The following is a 19,143-nucleotide window of genomic DNA, read 5'->3' on the forward strand; positions in this document are numbered from 1 at the left end:
CAATGCCACTGGGATTTCGGCTTCTCCCGCCAATGCCGAGGCGGAGCTCCCGCGCGAACGGGTTGTCGATTTTCGTCTCGCCAGGGCCTGGCTCTGGAAAATCTGTCAAGCATGCCGTTCCTCCAGGGCCTGTCCCAGGGATACTTTAAAATCCATGCTATGCAAGAACACGAGTGTGTCCATGAAACCAAACAGCCCAAAATTTGTTGTGCCGATGCGAGCCAAATGGCACCCAAGCTACCAAACGGGCGCCCCAATTGTTTGCATGGAATCCGACTCTGCCTGGACAACATTGCACCGTAAGCACATACACGCAGTTCGATTTGTACACAAGGTTGGAGTTAAGGATCGGTGTAACAGCACGTATCACCACACAAGTCCTCGCAACAGTATAGTATCCACGGCCTACGCTGCTACTGTACTATCGCGAAGGACGGAAGGATGGAGGAAGCAACAGTGGCGACTGGCGAACGGGACGAACCCTTTTGGCCCCGCGCGCGTTCCTCCGTCCGTCCGGCTCTTTTCTCGCGGCGCCTTTTTGCAGGAGAGGGACGCACGCGGCTGGCTGGCCCGTTCCGATCCAAGGACGGACGCAGACGTGAACCGGCACTGTACGCCTCTGTTCCCGAGGACGCGCGTCGGCGCGTGGGTGCGCACCTTATCGGGACGTCCATCATTGCTTGGCCTGGCCTCCAGACAAGCGTGACCCGGTTGGTTCCCGTGGCGGTGCAATGGATCCAGCCGTGTTCTGTGTTCTTGTAGCGTTGCGTAACGCTTGTCCGAAGAGCCTACTGGTGTGTGTACTGCGTAGGGACGTTGTAAACGACAGTGCCATGTATACACTGACGCAGTCTACTTGTTTTGGCTCCGTCATGCTGCCGATATGCCCTTCCTACTGAGTTTCTTTAGACAAAGACAACAAAAAAGACCTGCAATTTTCATTAAATAGAGCACAAGTACAAAGGTTAGCCGTTTATTAGAGCAAACCGACAGAAAACCTGAACAAGCGCACCCGGCGACCGTCATGGAGCACGAACATCGTGGCGGCGCAAACACGGCCACCCTAGCAACCCACAAAAGCGACACACACCGCCATAGCGAGAAACCATTGAGGTTGACGGTCAACATCATCGTCATCACTCTACAGTGACTCCAGATTTCCGAAGAGACAACCACCAATACCTCGCCGAAGCGGCACCGTGGAGCTCAAGCCGGCCTATGCCAAACATGTGACTCCTAGCGTAGCAACATGCAACTCCGACTCTCTTGATGAGCTCCGGAGAGGAGACCCGCGCCGAAGAAGATCATCGCCACTAGACCACCCCTGGATGTCATCGTACGCTGCTCAAATAAAGACTCTAGAAAACCATAACAGCTCCGACTTCACGGCAAGCGGAGGCCAAGGCGAAGAAACCCGGACGCGCTAGACCAAGAAGCGTCAAACAAGGTCTTGCCGCTACCAAATCATCGCTCAACACCGCCGTTGTTTCCCACACGAACCTCTCACATCGGAGCAACCTAATCTCCGCACTCCCACGCTTCCGGATAGAGATGGCGTAGACACATGTCGTCGTCGGCCTGCGAAACCACTCGCCCAAGCACCTCCTGCATGGCAATGATGCCGCGGCACGCAGGACCACCAACTTCACCGTCGGCTTGCCGACGGGCCAGATCAAGTCGAGCCGAACACGACCAGATCTGGCACCTCAGGACGCCACCGCATCACAGCAACCGCCAGCAGCCGGCAGATCACCACTCTCGTAGGAGGAAGCAGGGAAGAGGGGCCGCCACTGCGCACTACCACGCCGAACAGGAGCAGAGAGACACCGCCACTCCGATGTTGTCTTTTGTGAACTTCTATCATGAAAGTCTTGTAAGAGCATCTCCACCGGCGCCCCCGATAGCATTTTGGGGGCTGGGGTCGAAAACGGGCTCGCACCGGCGCGCCCCATACGGCGCCGGCCAATTTTGGAGCCCAATAGAATCGCCGGCAACCCCGTGCCGGCCCCTTCGCCAAGGGCGCGAATTGGGCGCGCCGGCGCCTCGCGGAACGACGGTTTTCGCGGGTGGGGGCGCCTCGCGGAACGACGGTTTTCGCGGGTGGGGGCGCCTTGTCAGCGAGGGGACGCGACGGTTCGCATCGGAAACGACACGGGGAGGTTGGTCATCGGCGTTAATGGTCTCCCGCACGGAAACCGAAACGGCGAGGGCGGCGACTATCCACGCGACGTCCACCTACCTTACCCACGTGCCTTCAATGCGCGTCCGCCGCCTTCCTTAAAACCACACATGCGCGCACTCCTCTTTTTTTCCCCGCCGTCCATCCCTAGCCGCCGCCGTCCTCAACCTCCGCCCGAACCGCCACCCACCCGCGCGCGAACGCGATGGCGCACAACGACCAGGCCGGCGGCAGCGGCTGCGGCGGCATGCCACGCTCGACGCAGCTGTCGTTCGACGAGGCCGACGTGCTGTACTGGCACCGGATCCCCGTGCTAGTGCAGTTCAAGTTGCCGCACGGCTGGCACGTCTCCAACGGCGGCTTCGCCGTGCCGCCGCCACCGCGAGGACCACAGATGCCGGCCCTCGTTAGGGAACAACGACGAGGAGGAGTTCCCCGCCCGTCGATGAGGACTACCGGCATATCGCGATCGACCCGCGGCAGGCGGCGGTGTGGTCCGCTAGGGACCACGGCGCCAACTACGTCGACCTCACCGGACCATCGGAGCTGCCGGCGCCAAAGGAGGAGAAGGCCGTCGAGGAGGAAGGTGACGAAAGCTGGTCCTTCCCGTCGTCCAGCGGCGACGACCTGGACTTCAGCGCCTTCGACTCCCCGCACCGCTAGATGTTTTTTTTAGTTTATTAGTTTGAATTTGTGTTAAATTTGTATAAATTTCGTTCGAACTTCGTATGAATATCGTTTTCAACATTTGAATTTGATTTTCTAAATATATCGGGGCCGCCTGTTTGGGGGCGCCGGTGTGGGAGCAGCTCCCCCAAATGGAGGATGTTGTGTCGGCGCCCCCAAACGGAGGTGTCGGCGCCTATTTGGGGGCTACCGGTGGAGATGCTCTAACATGTTGGTTGTTGGAAAAAAATTATGCTTTGTACACCCAAATTGCAAATGTTGGCTCTACCAATGGGCGATGTTCTTTGTCCATTCCGGACATGTCATATCTTTGTGTCAAAGAGTGTTTGATGACTTGCAGCGGCGGCCTCGACATGCGGGGGCGGTAACACCAGAGGATTTTATTTTTTGTGGTGCTCCTTAAATACAGTATTGATTTTCATGATGAAAAGCCAAGGTCTGATCTTCATTGGGTGCACCTAGCAATGCTCTTGTTGAATGCATCGTTTTTGCGAACTCAGATTTTCTCAAGGGTGAAAACCTAAGATTTTTTATCGAACGATGATAATGCTTATGTACTATTCCTTTTTTTTAGAGGTGTCGTTTTTTGGGAAACTTTTTTATAGTCTAGGTTCTGTCTATGTTGTAGTGGTTACAGTGTTGCTGATACAAGTGATTGATCACCATGCCTGGTTTTCTTCTTTTCTTTGCCGTCTGCATCCTTAAAGTCTTGAGACGTGTTGTTGGCACAAAGGCTATATATAAGTGTTGTCTTCACAGTATTATATTAATGTATTCTCCTTATCGGAAAATATGGCTAATACTCATCTTTAAACTCTTGTGAACGTTGCTCATGTCTACTACTAGGGGCACAAACATGGGTCTGGCCACGAAATGATACGATTCCATCCCAAAGACGCCACACGCTTTGCTGTCTGTTCAGAGAGGTCACACATGTATTTGATGGTCTCGGCGGAAATTTATGTTCCTTGTTGTTACACAGTATACACAAACACGTGGTTGGTGGGTCGTGATTCGTGAACCATCCTACGTGGTCGCCAGATAACCAGATATCGAACTCTTTGATTGATTCATGGCGATAGTGGCCGGCAAAGTGTTCAAATCCTTTGTTCATCCGGGCCAGCTGCTTACTTAATCAGTGTATTAATTGAGTCCAAACCGATATTGGATGATGATCTCATGGTTTGATTGATACATATAACTGGATATTGGATAATGATCTCATGAGTCATGAGCATATACTACAGTACTATACAAATGTAAGAGCCAGCTGATTGCAACGCCTGTGTTTATATATGTAGACACGCATCCTCCTTTTCCGTCTCAACTTTTCCCCGTTGGGCAAATGAAACTACCTCGATGTGCATAGCGGAGGAAAGCACAAATGATAATAGTAGCACATCAGTCCTTTTTATTGCTAATTTGCACTGTCCACTAATATCAAAGAGAGTGTCTCTGAGTCATCTTTGTCTCCTTGGAGGCATATCCCTCCCTTTCACGACGAAGACACGAGAGGAATATCCACCACAAGACGTACGTAGCCTGTAAAAGCTACCAAGATATGGATGTTAATTGGTCTATCTGGCTGGGTCTTGCTTTCGCAAGCAATCTGTTATTTTTGGGTGCTTTGGTTCGTGGACTCGTCAGGATGGATTTGATATTCTCTAGTCGTCCCAGATGTTGTCATCCTTTTGGGAGCTAGCTAGTAAAGATGTCTTATTGTAGTGTGGAATATATGTATAGCTTGATGGTTTGATATGTAAGTGCAAAGAGAGATCGCACCGGATACTTAAAGCTAACAGGATATGCTGGTGGCATCTAGTCTTCTGAATCCCTTGGGATAGAAACAGGTCTGTGTTTCACTTTGAACGAACCAGAGTTCATGCGTATACGCCTGTTTTGGGGGGTGAGGGGCACTCAGTATTCAATAAAAAATGAGTTTGTAAAAATCCTAAGGAAAAGAAAAAAAAAGTGCAGTTAAGTAATAAAAACCATCTGTGGAGGCTAAGCTTGCGGTGCCTCAAACTTGAAGATCAAGTTTCTTAACAAACATAATGCATGCTACTACTGTACTATAGAGAATTTTTTATACTAGGGATACCTATAAAGTATATATAGATTCCATGCTCACCGAAAAGAAGTACAGAAATTATGTAGTCAGATAAATTTTTAATTCCTAGTGGGATTAATCAAGGTACTCAACAGAAGCTGCTGAAACTTAATGCATGCTACTTGTTATGTGGAAGACGATAGCGATCAAGTTGGGTTTTTCTATAAGATTAGGATAAGTATACCGCATAGATCCCATGTTCAACAAAAGGAAGTACTGAAATTATGTTAGTAGTCACCTAAATTTTCAATTCCTAGTGGGACTTTTCTAAGTTAGCAGTTTCTCGAAAAGAATCTACCGAACTTTCTAGACTTAAACGTACATGTCATGACCTATTAATATCAACATTGTTCGATTACTCCCAAGTCCTTGTTTTCAAAAGGACTGTAGACGGGCCCGGAGGGCGCATGGGTTTTTCACAAACATGAATTTGCGAACAAAATGACCTTGTTCGCAACATAAAAAAAAATCAGGCATATCCACTGTGGCGTTGCCCATTTGTCCCACGCGCTTGCGTGATTGTGTATGCTTCTATTTTACCTTAAAACAACAAGACTCTCAATCCACAATAGGTCAACGAGAAACTGAGCAATAGAAAAATATGGACGCCTGGACGGTGATGCAACAAGTTATAACTAGCTTTAAAATACGCCAGCCCTCAGCCATTTGATTAAATCAGATATTCAGATCATTTGCTCAAAAAAAGAAGGTAAAACCTAGAAGGCATGGATGAAACTTAAAGCCACTGACACTACCCAAAAAACATGTCGACTAATTACTTGTTCACTTATAATTATCAGGTTTCCTATGAAACAAAACATATACTCGTATTTTAGATCCCTTTGCAGATTACTCCCCCCATTCAGATATGTAACGTATATCAGATTGTCCAAGGGCAAGTTCTGATTGTAGATTTTGTATAATGTTTTGTTACAGTTACAAAATCGACAATCATGAATACAAAATTGATGACGATTATTGAATAAATTGTTGAGCAAAATCTGAACCTGAACAATCAGAACTTCTCATACTAGTTATGGACAAAAAGGAGTATTTAATTTTAGCAAGTAAATTTTACTGATTCGGTGGATAGTTGATTAAGGTTGATGCCATGGTCGCTAGTGTATTCTTGCGTTCCAGACCGACATGACCAAGAATTAAAAGACCAGTGATGATATATAAGCTACAGACTCCCTCTAAGTACGTGGAACCGGAAAGAACAACGTCACTTGCATAGTCATACTCGTACGTGATTCACTGTTCTAGTCAAGCACTTCTTCCGGATAACCAAGGTTTATTGCATTCATTTCAAGACCTTAATTGCTATTACAAGATCACAGCGACAGTTGAGCGCTACAAAACAGTTTCCAGCTGCAATGACATCGAATGCTTATTGAGGTTTCAATGAGTAGTCTCACGGTACCTAGAGAGCAGCAATGCACTCGATCTCAATCCTGGCATTCAGTGGCAGAGCTGCCACTTGGTAAGTTGACCTTGCCGGTGCAGGAGATGGAAAATCTGCAGAGGAGAACAGGTGAAAAACTTCAGCGGCAAGGAAACGGAATTTTAATGTAAAAAATTTCAACGCCCTCAGCCCCTCACACAGAATTGGACACACTTGTAATCGGCAACAACAAGGGGACTAGAAACATGAAGCTTACATTTTGCATAGATCTCATTGACTTTCTTGAAATCCTGTAGATCGGCTAACCTGCAGGTAGATGGATGGAATTACTCTCAGATATCACAACACCTTAGAGCAAAATGTTCATGTAAAGAACATGCCCCACATACATGATTGTTGTCTTGACAACTGAAGAGTAGCTAGCACCACTTGCTTTCAATATTTCACCGATGTTCTTCATAACCTGTTACAGAAGAGGAAGAATATAAATACATCCACAGAGCAAAGGACCCAGCATGTTGCAGGTAATGCTAAGGCATGTATGAAAAGTCATACAGGAAAACAAGATTACACCGAGTCGATTCTGAAAAGAAGGTCCGGTCAGAGAAGGATGGTCTACGTTATCGCACATACTCTCATATAGTACTAACTAGACATACCAACACTTACGATAGAGATCACCAAAAGTAGGAACAATATATTTGATGCACCGCAAAGAAACTGAATTGCAGATTCAAAATAGTAATAGCATATGGATAAGGCTTACAACTTAACATAATACCATTGTAGGGAAACAATGGGCACTAGGAGAATTCAGAAACTTAAGTACTTGACTGTTTATATGTTTAAATTTGGCACATTATACTTCAAGCCAAATATGGAATTCTGGTAGCTATAAACTATAAAACATATCAAGGAACATGAAAGTATTCACCTGCTCAGTTTGCTCCTCAACACCTTCAGAGACAAACTTCCCTGTCTGAAAATAGTGAAAGCAAGTACAAATTAAACGTGGATGTGCAGAGCACTCTAACAAAGATGAAAGAGCAAAAGTTCAAGGAGCAAACCTCAGGGTTTAGGCCGAGAACCCCAGAGAGAAACACAAGATTGTTTGCTTTGATGGCCTGCGAATAGGGGCCTAACGCTGCTGGCGCCTTCTCCGTTTGAACAGCCTCCTTTGTGACTGGTCAGATGATTTGGAAAACATCAGTATACTGTAACATCATGGTAGGAATTTGACAAGTTTGTACCTAAGAATCATGTTGAGAGCCAGGGTATGCAAAACTGTAATAGGCTAGGGAAAAACATGAAAGATCAAATGATGACCAAATTTAACTGACTAGGTGATTATCTATTCATCCTTAGGCACATTTCTGTAGAGGGCCTCACTTTTAATTTTAATCCTGTCAGTGGAGCGGCTGTTTTGGCAATGGCATGTACCCTACCGTTGAGAGTATAATTCCATGGACAATTTCCAGTGTGCTTTAATCTTAATCTTCACCAGAAAACACAGTCCTCTTAACAACAGAACTTCCATTTTTTTCTTTTGGAAAGAAGAACTGAATCACGCATGTTACTGCTGCAGTCAGACGCACATCTAATCTAGATAAACAGAAGCCCCACACTGCGATTTTATCGTGTTTAACGAACTAGACGGGCAGAATCTACCAATCTACAGGCAGGCAGTTGGGGACAAGCAGGGAAATGTGAGGAGCGCACCTGTGGCGGAGGTTGCGAGGGACGCGGCGATGGGGCCGAAGCGGCGGCGCCCGGCGAAGGACACGGAGGCTGCGGCTGCGGCCGAGAGAGGCAGGCGGATCTCAGCGGCCGGCGAGGCGGCGAACCTGGAGACGGCGGCGGCGGCGCTCCATGCCATGGCTAAAACCCTACTCCACCAACCACGAGCACTGAATTGGAAGGGGGAAAGGATTGGGGGTGGCGCTGCTATTGGATTGGAGTGAGATTTGTCGCCAAACCGTGACGCTGGTGATTAGTAGCGGACAGAAGATGGCGATTTTTTTTTCAAGTGATGGCGGATGATCTTGGTTTAGAATTTCTGAACCCGGTCCAGAATGGAATGGCCTAGCCCAACTATTTGCAACACTGCGAGGCTCAGGCTGTGACTATAGCTTGGCAGCCCGACATGGCCAGTCCTATACACCGACCAGGTCGGCGCCGATGCGGGTTGCCGCACACCCCTGGTCGGGTATAGGGCTGGCCCATTTAGCGTTTTTTCAATTTTGCCTTCGTTTTCTTCTTTTTTTTTCTTGTTTTCGTTTTCTATTTTATTTTCTTTTTCTTTTCTGTTTATTTTTTCTTTTGTTCAAATTGAAAAAGTCTATATTCGAAAAATGTTTAAATTTGAAAATGTTTAAATTTGAGAATTACAAAAATGGTTCAATATGAAAACTGTTCAAATTCAAAAATTGTTCAAATATGAAAATCGTTCATATTCAAAATTTATTCAAATATGAAATTTGTTCAAATTCGAAAATTGTTCTAATATGAAAATCGTTCAGATTTGAAAAATTTTCAAATATAAAATTTATTCAAATTCAGAAATGTAAAAAAGAAACGAAAAAGGAAAAAAAAGGCTTACCTGATGTTGGGCTGCGGCCCGTTTAGGGAAAACGATTCGGCAAACTTAATGGGCCAAGCCCACGAACTACCGGAAGAAGGTGGAGGGGGTGTGCGGCAACTGTTTCCGCACCGATCAGGTCGGTGGACAGCATCACCCGCCCGACATGGCCTGAAAATCTCTGCATATTTGTTATTTAAGCAAGAGGCCCAGCCCGCGGCCCAATGGCCTGCCGGGCGTTTGCAAGATCTTGTCAGGCTTGGGCTGTAGATTTATGCCCAATGATTGGACCGGGTCTAGATATTTATGCCCAAGGTTTGAATTTGGAAGAAGATTCAAGGATGGATGGAACGACGGTTGTCAGCTGGAGGGAAAGATATTCTGATCAAATCAGTTGAACAAGTGATCCCAGTTTTCTCTATGGCCTATTTTCACCTGCCGAAGGGACTGTGTGATGACATCAATGCCATGATACGCAAGTTCTGGTGGGGTAGTCGGACGGGGGAGAGGAAGACATATTGGGTCTCATGGAGGGACATGTGTAAAGCAAAAGATATGAGAGGACTGTGTTTCCGCGACGTTGAGCTTTTCAATCTTGCATTGTTGGCACGATAGGGGTGGAGGTTGCTCCAGAATCCAAACTCACTAAGTGCTCGAGTCCTGCGCGCGCGATACTTCCCTTCAAAAGAGCTTCTGAATGCAGACTTGGGATCGGCACCATCGCAAGTATGGCGAGCTATCCATGCAGGCGTAGCAACTCTGAAGCAAGGTCTTGTCAAGCGTATTGGGATGGGGGAAGCAACGGATCCGTGGAACGACAACCGGTTGCCACGTGATGGTATGCTGCGTCCGTTGGCCTGCTTGGCCGTGGATCCGCCAGTGAGGGTGTCGGATTTCATCGATCCAATTAAAGCTCGTGGCAAGAGGAGAAGCTGCAGCAGTTCTTTACTGTCGATGGATGTGGACAGCAGACCCTCGGTGTCAGACCAAACCAGCGCGAGGAAAGATTGGTGTAAGCTATGGCGGACGGAGGTGCCCACCAAAGTCCGAGTGTTCTTGTGGAGGTTGGCGAAACAGTCACTGCCGACAAATGAGCTGCGACATCAGAGGTCTATGGCAACCTTAGATCAATGCGCGTTTTGCGGCGCAGGGGATTCTTGGAGGCATGCTCTAATGGAATGTACGATGAGCAGATGTGTTTGGGCTCTGGTAGATGATCATATTACATAGCATATGCAGCAGTCGGAGGAGGGCTGCGCACGGAAGTGGTTGGCCCAGATGATGAATACACTATCGCATGATGAACAAGTCACTACCTTTGTTACTCTATGGGCGATTTGGCATGCCAGGAGAAAGGCAATTCACGAGCAGATCTTTCAGATCCTATTATCTGTCCATTATTTTGTGCATAATTATCTGAGAGACCTGGAGCTTAGCAAGAGAACGGTACAGCAGCCTGTTGTTGCTACGTTGGCGTTCGCATCGAGTGGATTCCACCACCGACGGGTATGGTGAAAATCAACGTTGACGCGGCTATTGGGAAGAACCTGAGGAGGGGTGTTGTAGCGGCGATCGCAAGGAGCAGCGATGGTGTTTTTCTGGGAGCCTCGGTGCTCATATATACTGGAGTTACCGAAGCTGAAACCTTGGAGGCGCTTGCATGCAGGGAGGCGTGCGATCTCGCAAGGGACATCTATGCATCCAGGGTGCGGGTTGCATCGGACTGCAAGATGGTGGTGCAAAACCTGGAGCAGGGTACTAGAGGGGTTTATTCCCACATTGTCACCGAGATCACTGAAGCTCGGCATTTTTTTGATTTCCTTGAGTTCAAGTTTGGGAGTAGAAAGTCGAATAATGAGGCTCATAAGTTAGCTAGAAGTGCTTTGTCTGATGTTTCGGGCCGCCGCCTGTGGCTGAATGCCCCGCCTGAGGGCATGTGTATTCCACCTGTTATTGATTAATGGATGGCTTGTTTCCCGCTAAAAAAAGATATTTCATTCCTAATTCTCAAAAAAAAAAGATACTTCGTTTCTTTGGGCATTTTTTGGCCCGACCAACGCCGGATGGACCGAGGGAGCACGGAAACAAAGTAAACAAGAGGCGGCGGAAGGAATTGATGAAAAAACACGACTTTACTGAGAGAAAATGCATCTGCATCCGCCTTCCCCATTCTGCATCTCCATCCGCTTTCCAATTGAAAGTGCTACCTCCCTCCCATTAATTGCCCAGAAAACTGACAGCCTGGAAAAACAAAGGGAAAAAACTGATTCGATCTAATCGAATCAAAGGGGAAAAACCAAGATCTTAGAAACCCTAAGCAGGCAGAAAAACGCGACGGCGCTTACCACCGGAGCACGAAAAACGTCCGCCGAAGATGAGTTGCGAGAGGTTGTCGACAGCAACGGAGGAGAAGGGAAAATAGCAGCGCCGCCGACGAGACGACCAGCCGAAAGAACCAGAACCCACGAACTTCCCAGACGACAGAAGAAGAATAAGGGAAAAAACGGAAATAAAGCCACACGCGAATCGGGTCCCCGTAAACACGTTAAGTGCGAAGCGGACCCGTTACGAGAAGTGGACGGTTCGCAAACTCACCAGAAAGCAACACTTGTCGAGCGCGGAGGCAGTCCACTGGCAAATTCCGCGCCCCACGTTCACCCACGTGTCGCGCGTGGAGAAAGTCCGTTCCCTTCCCAGAGGTCGGCCTTTTTCTAGAGTTTTCGCCATATTTGACGATCCGTTTTCTCGACTTGCGGTAGCATGCCTAATTTTGACGAAAATTAGGAGCAACAAGAGATGGACCAACTAGAAACTCTTTTGCTTTTATTATTACATAGGTATAGATGGACTGCTCATAGTGGGAGTAAGAGCAAGTACAATAAGTCCTAGTCAGCTGGCTATAAGGATTAAAATAGTATATTATTGCTTAGTTGGAGTAGAGAGAGGAGGAGAGAGAAGGAGAGTGGGCTCTTAGAGCAATTCCAATAGTATAGCCAACTGCTGGCTATAACAAGATGATATATCATTTGTAGTCATCTTATAGCTAACATGTATAATAGTTGGCTATAAGAATGAAGCACTTTACTAACATATGACCCACCTTTCACTCTCACAAAGTGCCTAGGAGCACGTGCAAGAGCTGGCTATTGCATAGTAGCCCACCTCCCTTCTCTCTCTTCTTCTCTCTCATCCAACTCATCTAAAATATATTATTTAATGTCTTATAGTCAGCTGACTGGACTCTATTGTACTTGCTCTTATGCAACAGCCAGGTCTAGTACGTGCTCCTAGGTACTTTGTGAGAGTGAAAGGTGGGTCATACATTGATAAAGTATTACATTTTTGTAGCTCACTATTGTATATGTTGGCTCTAAGTTGGCTATAGATGACATGGCACTTGGCTTATAGCCAGCAGCTGGCTACACTATTGGAATTGCTCTAACATAGCTAGTAACATCACACAGCTCAAGGCATTTTGGTGACATGGTATGCTAATAAATGAAGAAAGAGAGTGAGGTGGTAACTAGCTATTTTACCATAACATCATACATCTCAAGGCAAGATGAGTCTACAACATAATAAATGATACAATGCATTACACCACATATACTACCCACTATGAAGGTAGTAACCTAGACTAGTAACATGACATATGTTACTAATCTAAGTTACTCTGCAATATAACCAGCCTTCCTTCTCAAAATGGTCAATTACACCAAAATTAGTGTATATTACAGTTGTATAGTAAACCAACCTATAAAAAAACATTCGGGTTTAGGGGCATTTATGACAACTGGTACAGCTGCTCCAACCATCGTTTTAAGACAGTAAGTCCTAAAGCGTTGGGAGTGCTCTACCGCCTAAGCGGCCGCTTAAGCGTCTAAAGTGGACCTAATAGGGGCAAAGCTTTAAGACATTGGGGGCGTTTTATTGTCTAAGTGTTGCTTAAGCATCCTAGGATGGACATCTTAAAAACAGGCTCCAACCAAACGGCTTTCAGATTTTTCATAGTTCTCACTTCATAGCAGCGGCTTGAACCAAGAGATTTTCATATTTTTCATAGGTCTCACTTCAAGGCGGCGGCTTTCTTATAGTTCGCACAGCTCACAACTGATTTTTCAGAATCCTCGGCAACTCAAACTTGCATGATCATCATGAAATAGAGGAGCTATACATTTCCATTTTTTCTATTGTCAAGGAAGAGTTTACCGAACTGTCAGCTAGGAATAACTCTGAATTTGCCAATACTCAGAATTCATGATTTAAAGTTTAAAAAAAATCAAAAAAAACATTCTAGAGATAGCCAATGATGTATACAACAATGGTGTAAATTCTCAATACAAACAACTTCATATTCTAGGTTACACAAAAATGACAATTTTTGACAATTTTTATAGTGAATACTGTACATTTCAATACTATTAAATTTCTGAGATTTTATCAATTTTGTGTAGTCTAGAATGCAAATCAGCCTGTATTGAGATTTTACATCATCATAGCATTCATCATTAATTACCTCTACAATTTTTCTTCGAATTTTTTAAAACTTTAAAATACGAATTTAAGTGTTTAAAAATAAAGAGCCTACATTTAACTCGGCCTCCAAAATACCACACACTCCGACTCATACAAATAACATTCCAGGATGGCAATTCCGTCCCTATCAACATGCAGCGCTTCTTCAATGATATGCCAAAGACCCACCTGGACCGAAGGCTCGGCACAGGTTCTTGGCCCGATCACATTTGAATGGTGAACATCATGTGAGCCAAATGTTTTGTCAACAGAAGATATTCGTAATCATTAATGCCGTCCTAAGAAAATACTACTGTACTGTAAGTCTGTAAGACTGCTCATAGTGGAGAGTAACTTAGACTAGTAACATATGTTATGTTACTAGTCTAAGTTACTACCTTCATAGTGGGTAGTAACTTAGATGTGGTATCATGCAATGTATTATTAATTATGTTGTAGACTCATATTGCTTTGAGATGTGTGATGTTATGGTAACATAGCTAGTTACCACCTCACTCTCTTTCTTCATTTATTAGTATGCCATATCATCAAAATGTCTTGATATGTGTGATGTTACTACCTATGTTACTCCCACTATAAACAGTCTAAGTAGCATCCAGATGGGATCGAGCAGCCGGGCCATAAACAATTGAGTTTCCGGACGAACCGGTGGAAGTCTCATGGAAGAAAGTCAGTGCAAAGAATGACGGAGCCGTGTCAACTTAAGCACTTTTTTTTTTGAGAGGAAAGGTACGATTCATTAAGAAACAAATGATACACCGCACACCAGAACCCGCTCGAACAACCGAGCATCACACGTGGTCGAACACATTGCAGAAAGACCCTGAAAGAAAACGAAAATTACAAAACGATCCCTAGTCAATCTGCAACCTCCAGCTACTCCAGTCAACTTAAGCACTGGTTGGCTGGAACCTGACGGAAGCCACTGGCCAGCCATAGCCTTAGGACGCTTCCACGCTGCAATACACCGATTTTCCGTGTGCTGCCGCCGCAAAAATACACTCGACCGCTTCAATCATCTCCCCACCTGTCAATGGATCACTACTATCCGGAGCGACACAGTCATGGCGATCTCCGAACGCAAGCTCTCTATATATACACGACGTTGGCTCCATCCTGGAAACACAAGAGAGTTTCTGTTTCGGCAACCTGAACCATGGGAAGTGTTCCAGCAGCCACCCCCACCGTGCGCGAAATCTGGCGTGCGCAGCGCGCAGACGGACCCGCAGCGGTGCTCGCCATGGGCACGGCGAACCCGGAGAAGTGCGTGCCCCAGGAAGAGTTCCCGGACTTCTTTTTCCGTGCCACCAACAGCGACCACCTCACCGCCCTCAAGGACAAGTTCAAGAGAGTCTGTAAGCAAGCTCCATCCCAGCTCAATTCGCCTGATAGTCTTTCATTTCGCCAGTAGATTATTTTACTGGCTGTTTCTTATGCCTTCATATGTAGCATATCGTTAGTTTGACAATATATGTGTCGATCATCCCACAGGTCTGAAGCTAGGGGTTCAGAAACGCTACCTGCACCACACGGAGGAGTTACTCCGCGCCCACCCCGAATTCATCGACCACGAGTCGCCATCCTTGGACGCGCGGCTGGACATCGTCGCCACTGCCGTGCCGGAGCTGGCCGCGCAAGCCTCCAAGAAGGCCATCGCCGAGTGGGGCAGGCCAGCCACCGACATCACCCACCTCGTCGTCACCACCAACTCTGGCGCCCATATCCCGGGCGTCGACTTCCGCCTCATCCCGCTCCTCGGCCTCCGCCCCTCCGTGCGCCGCACCATGCTCTATCTCAACGGCTGCTTCGCAGGCTCCGCCGCGCTGCGCCTCGCCAAGGACCTCGCCGAGAACAACCGCGGCGCGCGCGTCCTCGTCGTCTGCGCCGAGCTCACCCTCATGCTCTTCAGCGGGCCCAAGGAGGGCTGCTTCCAGACGCTCGTCAACCAGGGGCTCTTCGGCGACGGCGCAGGCGCCGTCATCGTCGGCGCCTACCCGGCGAGCCCGGGTGAGCGCCCGCTGTTCGAGATGGTGTCGGCCGCGCAGACGGTGGTGCCGGACTCCGACCATGCCATCACCATGCACCTCACAAAGGGCGGATACGGCGGCAACATCTCCACCAGGGAGGTCCCGGGGTTCATCGGGGACAACATCGAGCAGTGCCTCCAGGACTCGTTTGGGCCACTCGGCATCGCCGCCAAATGGAACGACCTCTTCTGGGCGGTGCACCCTGGATCGTCTGCCATCTTGGGCCACATCGACACCGTGCTCAAGCTCCAGCCCGAGAAGCTGGCGGCGAGCCGCCTGGTGCTGAGCGAGTATGGGAACATGTTCGGCGTCACCATCATCTTCATCTTGGACGAGCTCAGGCGGCGGCATAAGGAGCAGGGAGGGGCCGGGGTGCCTGACTGGGGTGTGATGATGACCTTTGGGCCGGGGCTCACCGTGGAGACCATGGTGTTGCACGCCACACAGCATACGCAAGCATCTGTATGAACACAGATTATAGCTTGCTTAATTCAGAGGTCAATGTGTTGACATTGTCGTTCAGGCGAACTCGTTTACCAAGACTATCCTTACTTCACTGTACTAGATCTAGATGTGCGCTTGGCGCACGATCCCGTGAAGCTCGTGCCAATGTACATTTTATATAACATCAATAAAAAATAACTTCCAATAAAATAATACAATAGGTTTGACGTCGCTAGGATGAAATTAGGAAAAACACACGAAAGTAAAAAAGGAGGAGCAAAGTGTACCAAATAGGCGAGCAATCTCATAGTCGTAGATAGATACATGGGTCTAACAGGCACTAAGTGGCTGTTATTTAGGTTTTAAAAAATACTTTATAAAACTCTACATTAAGCATTTATAAAAGAACGAATTTAAGCAAGCAGCAAGTGAATGGCAACCAATATGAAATACACACAGTTTAATTCAATTTTTTTGAGTCATGAAGATAACATCAAAAACAACATAACTGTGAAATGAAAAGGTAATAAACAACACCCTGTCTATTACAAAACTACGTAACAATTAGTATAGATACAACCAAATCGGGCCTTAACCAGGAATTTACAAATGTGTATTTTCTGAATAAAGCACACACCTAAGCTACACGCGAGCATCAACGAAACAAACACTTAGTTCATATCTACATGCCAACTACAAAAGGAACATGGTCTTCAGAGGCCACGACACAGAAAACAAACACCTACTTGAAACTTGCATCACCAAAAGCAAATGTTCCTGTAAAGGAAAACATGAATCAACAACTAAGGAGAATATAACGGTGGTAATGGCTACATTTTCAATGCATGTGCATGGTCAGAAGATGCCAAATACTGATAGCTCTTTCAGTCTAGGCCATACCGAAATATCCATCAACTAATATAAATTTAACAGGAAGTTTCTATCTGGTTCACACATACCCGAAAGTTTCACAGAATCATCGCCGCCAAATATACACATCAAAGACAAATGGATGTTCGTTACTGCATGCTTGTTCAATATGACACCCTTCTAGGCTATATCCAATAACCATCAAACAAGAGGAGAATATAATAGCACAAATTTTAAAACAAAGTTTCTATCTGGTTCAATATATTGGTAGCCTATCTGCGAAAGATGCATAACATATACTAAAAAGAAATAAACGAATAATTCCTAGTCTTTTGGAGCACGAAGAGACAACATGAATGTAAATAGTCAAAAAAAACACCATTAAAACAGAATTTTCCAATGCTAGAGATGCAAAGTTTCTCTCATTTTGAATTGCTGCTGTTAGAGGTAGGAAATCAAGGGAATAAACCTAGTTGCAATGAAATGATTAAATGCATAGGGACATAGTGAAGCAATAGTTGTGTAAAGCAGGAAAATGATATTTCGCAGAACAACCGAAAAAGTTTAATTATGTAGTCTGATTAAATATTTTGATAGAAAATGCCCAATACGACCATTTAGCCAAAAAGAGATTTAGAAAAATAGAAACACACAATGGCGTTGGACCAGGAACTTACAAAGTCTTGCTCCTGACACAGCCATGTAACCTAGCGTGAAGCACATACTTACTACTAATAATAAGAACACATGAGTGCTAAACCAGCTGTCACTGAAGGGCGTCATCCAGACAAGATGCACAAGAGGACTGTTGTACCAGGTAACTGGTTCATATGTACATGACCAATACAAAAGGGTGGGACATAGCCCATGAAAATCCCCTGGTAGATAGACAACATGTAGCAAACAGCTACCAAAGGCCATCGTCGTCTAGTGGTAGCACTCCTGAAAATGGAACCATGAGGAAATAAACGGTAAATCGCAGGTTGCAATAGCTAGATGGTAAGTATTACAAATTGACGTACAACAAACTACTGATCTCTTTTGAGGGGTATTACAAATAGACAACAAATTGAGGGGTTACCACCGAACACCATACCACCATAGTTGATCCGCTCGGGTCGCTCCCCCTCCTGGGCGACCTAGGGCGGAAACCCTAGCCGCCGCCGCCGTCCTCCCCTCCTCCTCCCGCCCTCCTCGTCGTCCCCGGAGGTCGTGCCGGCGAAGCCGGGCGCGACCGGTGATGGGGGCGGCGGGGCTCCTCGCGTGATCCCTCCGTGCGGCGGAAGGAGGCTAGCCTCCGCACGGGGGGGATGGTCCCGGACCGTGGATGGTGGTGGCGGCGCGGCCCCTCGCCGGGCGGCCGGTGATGGTGGCGGCGGCATGGCCTTGATCTGGGGGCGCAGCTCTCCTCTTCCTCGTCGCGGCCTTCGGGCGGGTGGTGATGGGGGCGGCGTAGCAAACCCGGAACCTGGCGGCGCGATCCTCTCCTTTCGTCCTAGCCTCGGCATCGCCGGGCCAGCGATGATGGAGACGGATCCCGCACTGCTCCTCCTCAAGGTTTGGGACCACGACACCAAGGGCGGCGGCCCTGGTTGGCGGTGGCGCCGTCGACCTGGTGGCAGGTGGCGGGCGTGGTCCTAGGGTCTCTCTTGCGTGAAGAGGAAGACCTACCGGAGGCCTGGACTTGTGATCTAGCCGGAGTGTTGAGTTCCGGAAGGCTCCGCCGGCGAATGTAACAGTGCTTTATGCCTGGAGTTTGCTGGATCGGTGGTATTCGGTCGTGCGCACCCATGCTTTTATTCCGACCGTTTGGTTCTGGAGGGAGCGGCGCGAAGCTCTTTTTCTGTGTTGACATCAAGTGACTATGGATCCATGATGAAAGTCGGAAGAAGAGAAGTACATGAAGGCCGGAGGGGAGGACTAGCTAAGGGAGGTTCAAGTCTTCGCGCTGTTGAGGGACTTGCTTGGTGTTCCGGGCCTCACAACAGTGGTATGATAGTGGGGGCGACAACACATGTGAAGTTCAGAGTCCTACCTTTCAGGGTGAAATCCCAAGGTCTGGCCTTAACTGGTTGTGCCTGGCAATGACCTTGTTGGAGGCGTTGTTTTGAGAGTGGGGACTATCTTCAGGGTGAAAACCTTAGATCGTTGATCGGGCGACGACGGTGTTAGATCACTGTTCCCTTCTTGGAGGCGTCGTTTTTGGAGAGTCTGTATTTCAGGTGTTGTCTTGGCGGTGGTTGTATTGTTGTTGTTAGGCCCGAGATGCTGTAGCGGGACTTTTATTTCTTAGTTTTCTTTTCCTTT

General features: G+C 47.2%; 2 protein-coding genes across 2 annotated transcripts; one reads left to right on the forward strand and one right to left on the reverse strand.

Moving 5' to 3' along the window:
* Positions 1–6,260: 6,260 nt before the first annotated feature.
* On the reverse strand, positions 6,261–8,375 carry LOC127333324 (reactive Intermediate Deaminase A, chloroplastic). Its single transcript, XM_051359711.2, has 6 exons — positions 8,101–8,375; positions 7,449–7,564; positions 7,316–7,360; positions 6,771–6,844; positions 6,638–6,687; positions 6,261–6,494 (listed from the first exon to the last, which is right to left on the reverse strand). The coding sequence occupies exons 1-6, from the start codon at positions 8,255–8,257 to the stop codon at positions 6,400–6,402; spliced, it is 537 nt and encodes a 178-aa protein (XP_051215671.1). The 5' UTR covers positions 8,258–8,375; the 3' UTR covers positions 6,261–6,399.
* A 6,062-nt stretch (positions 8,376–14,437) lies between these two features.
* On the forward strand, positions 14,438–16,083 carry LOC127333325 (bisdemethoxycurcumin synthase-like). Its single transcript, XM_051359713.2, has 2 exons — positions 14,438–14,850; positions 14,987–16,083. Exons 1-2 carry the CDS (start codon positions 14,652–14,654, stop codon positions 15,988–15,990), a joined length of 1,203 nt encoding a protein of 400 aa, XP_051215673.1. The 5' UTR covers positions 14,438–14,651; the 3' UTR covers positions 15,991–16,083.
* Positions 16,084–19,143: the final 3,060 nt, after the last annotated feature.

The sequence above is a fragment of the Lolium perenne genome, chromosome 2 (genome assembly GCF_019359855.2).
Source record: "Lolium perenne isolate Kyuss_39 chromosome 2, Kyuss_2.0, whole genome shotgun sequence".
In the NCBI taxonomy this organism is placed as follows: domain Eukaryota; kingdom Viridiplantae; phylum Streptophyta; class Magnoliopsida; order Poales; family Poaceae; genus Lolium; species Lolium perenne.

Bases quoted from the DNA above. Each gene is read 5' to 3' on its own strand.
- LOC127333324 (XM_051359711.2), bottom strand. From the start codon at position 8,257: ATGGCATGGAGCGCCGCCGCCGCCGTCTCCAGGTTCGCCGCCTCGCCG. The intron at 7,361-7,448 runs GTTTGCTCCTTG...CACTATTTTCAG, and splicing joins TTCTCGGCCTAAACCCTGAG to ACAGGGAAGTTTGTCTCTGA. The intron at 6,845-7,315 runs GTGAATACTTTC...CTTCTGTAACAG, and splicing joins TTGAGGAGCAAACTGAGCAG to GTTATGAAGAACATCGGTGA.
- LOC127333325 (XM_051359713.2), top strand. From the start codon at position 14,652: ATGGGAAGTGTTCCAGCAGCCACCCCCACCGTGCGCGAAATCTGGCGT. The intron at 14,851-14,986 runs GTAAGCAAGCTC...ATCATCCCACAG, and splicing joins GGACAAGTTCAAGAGAGTCT to GTCTGAAGCTAGGGGTTCAG.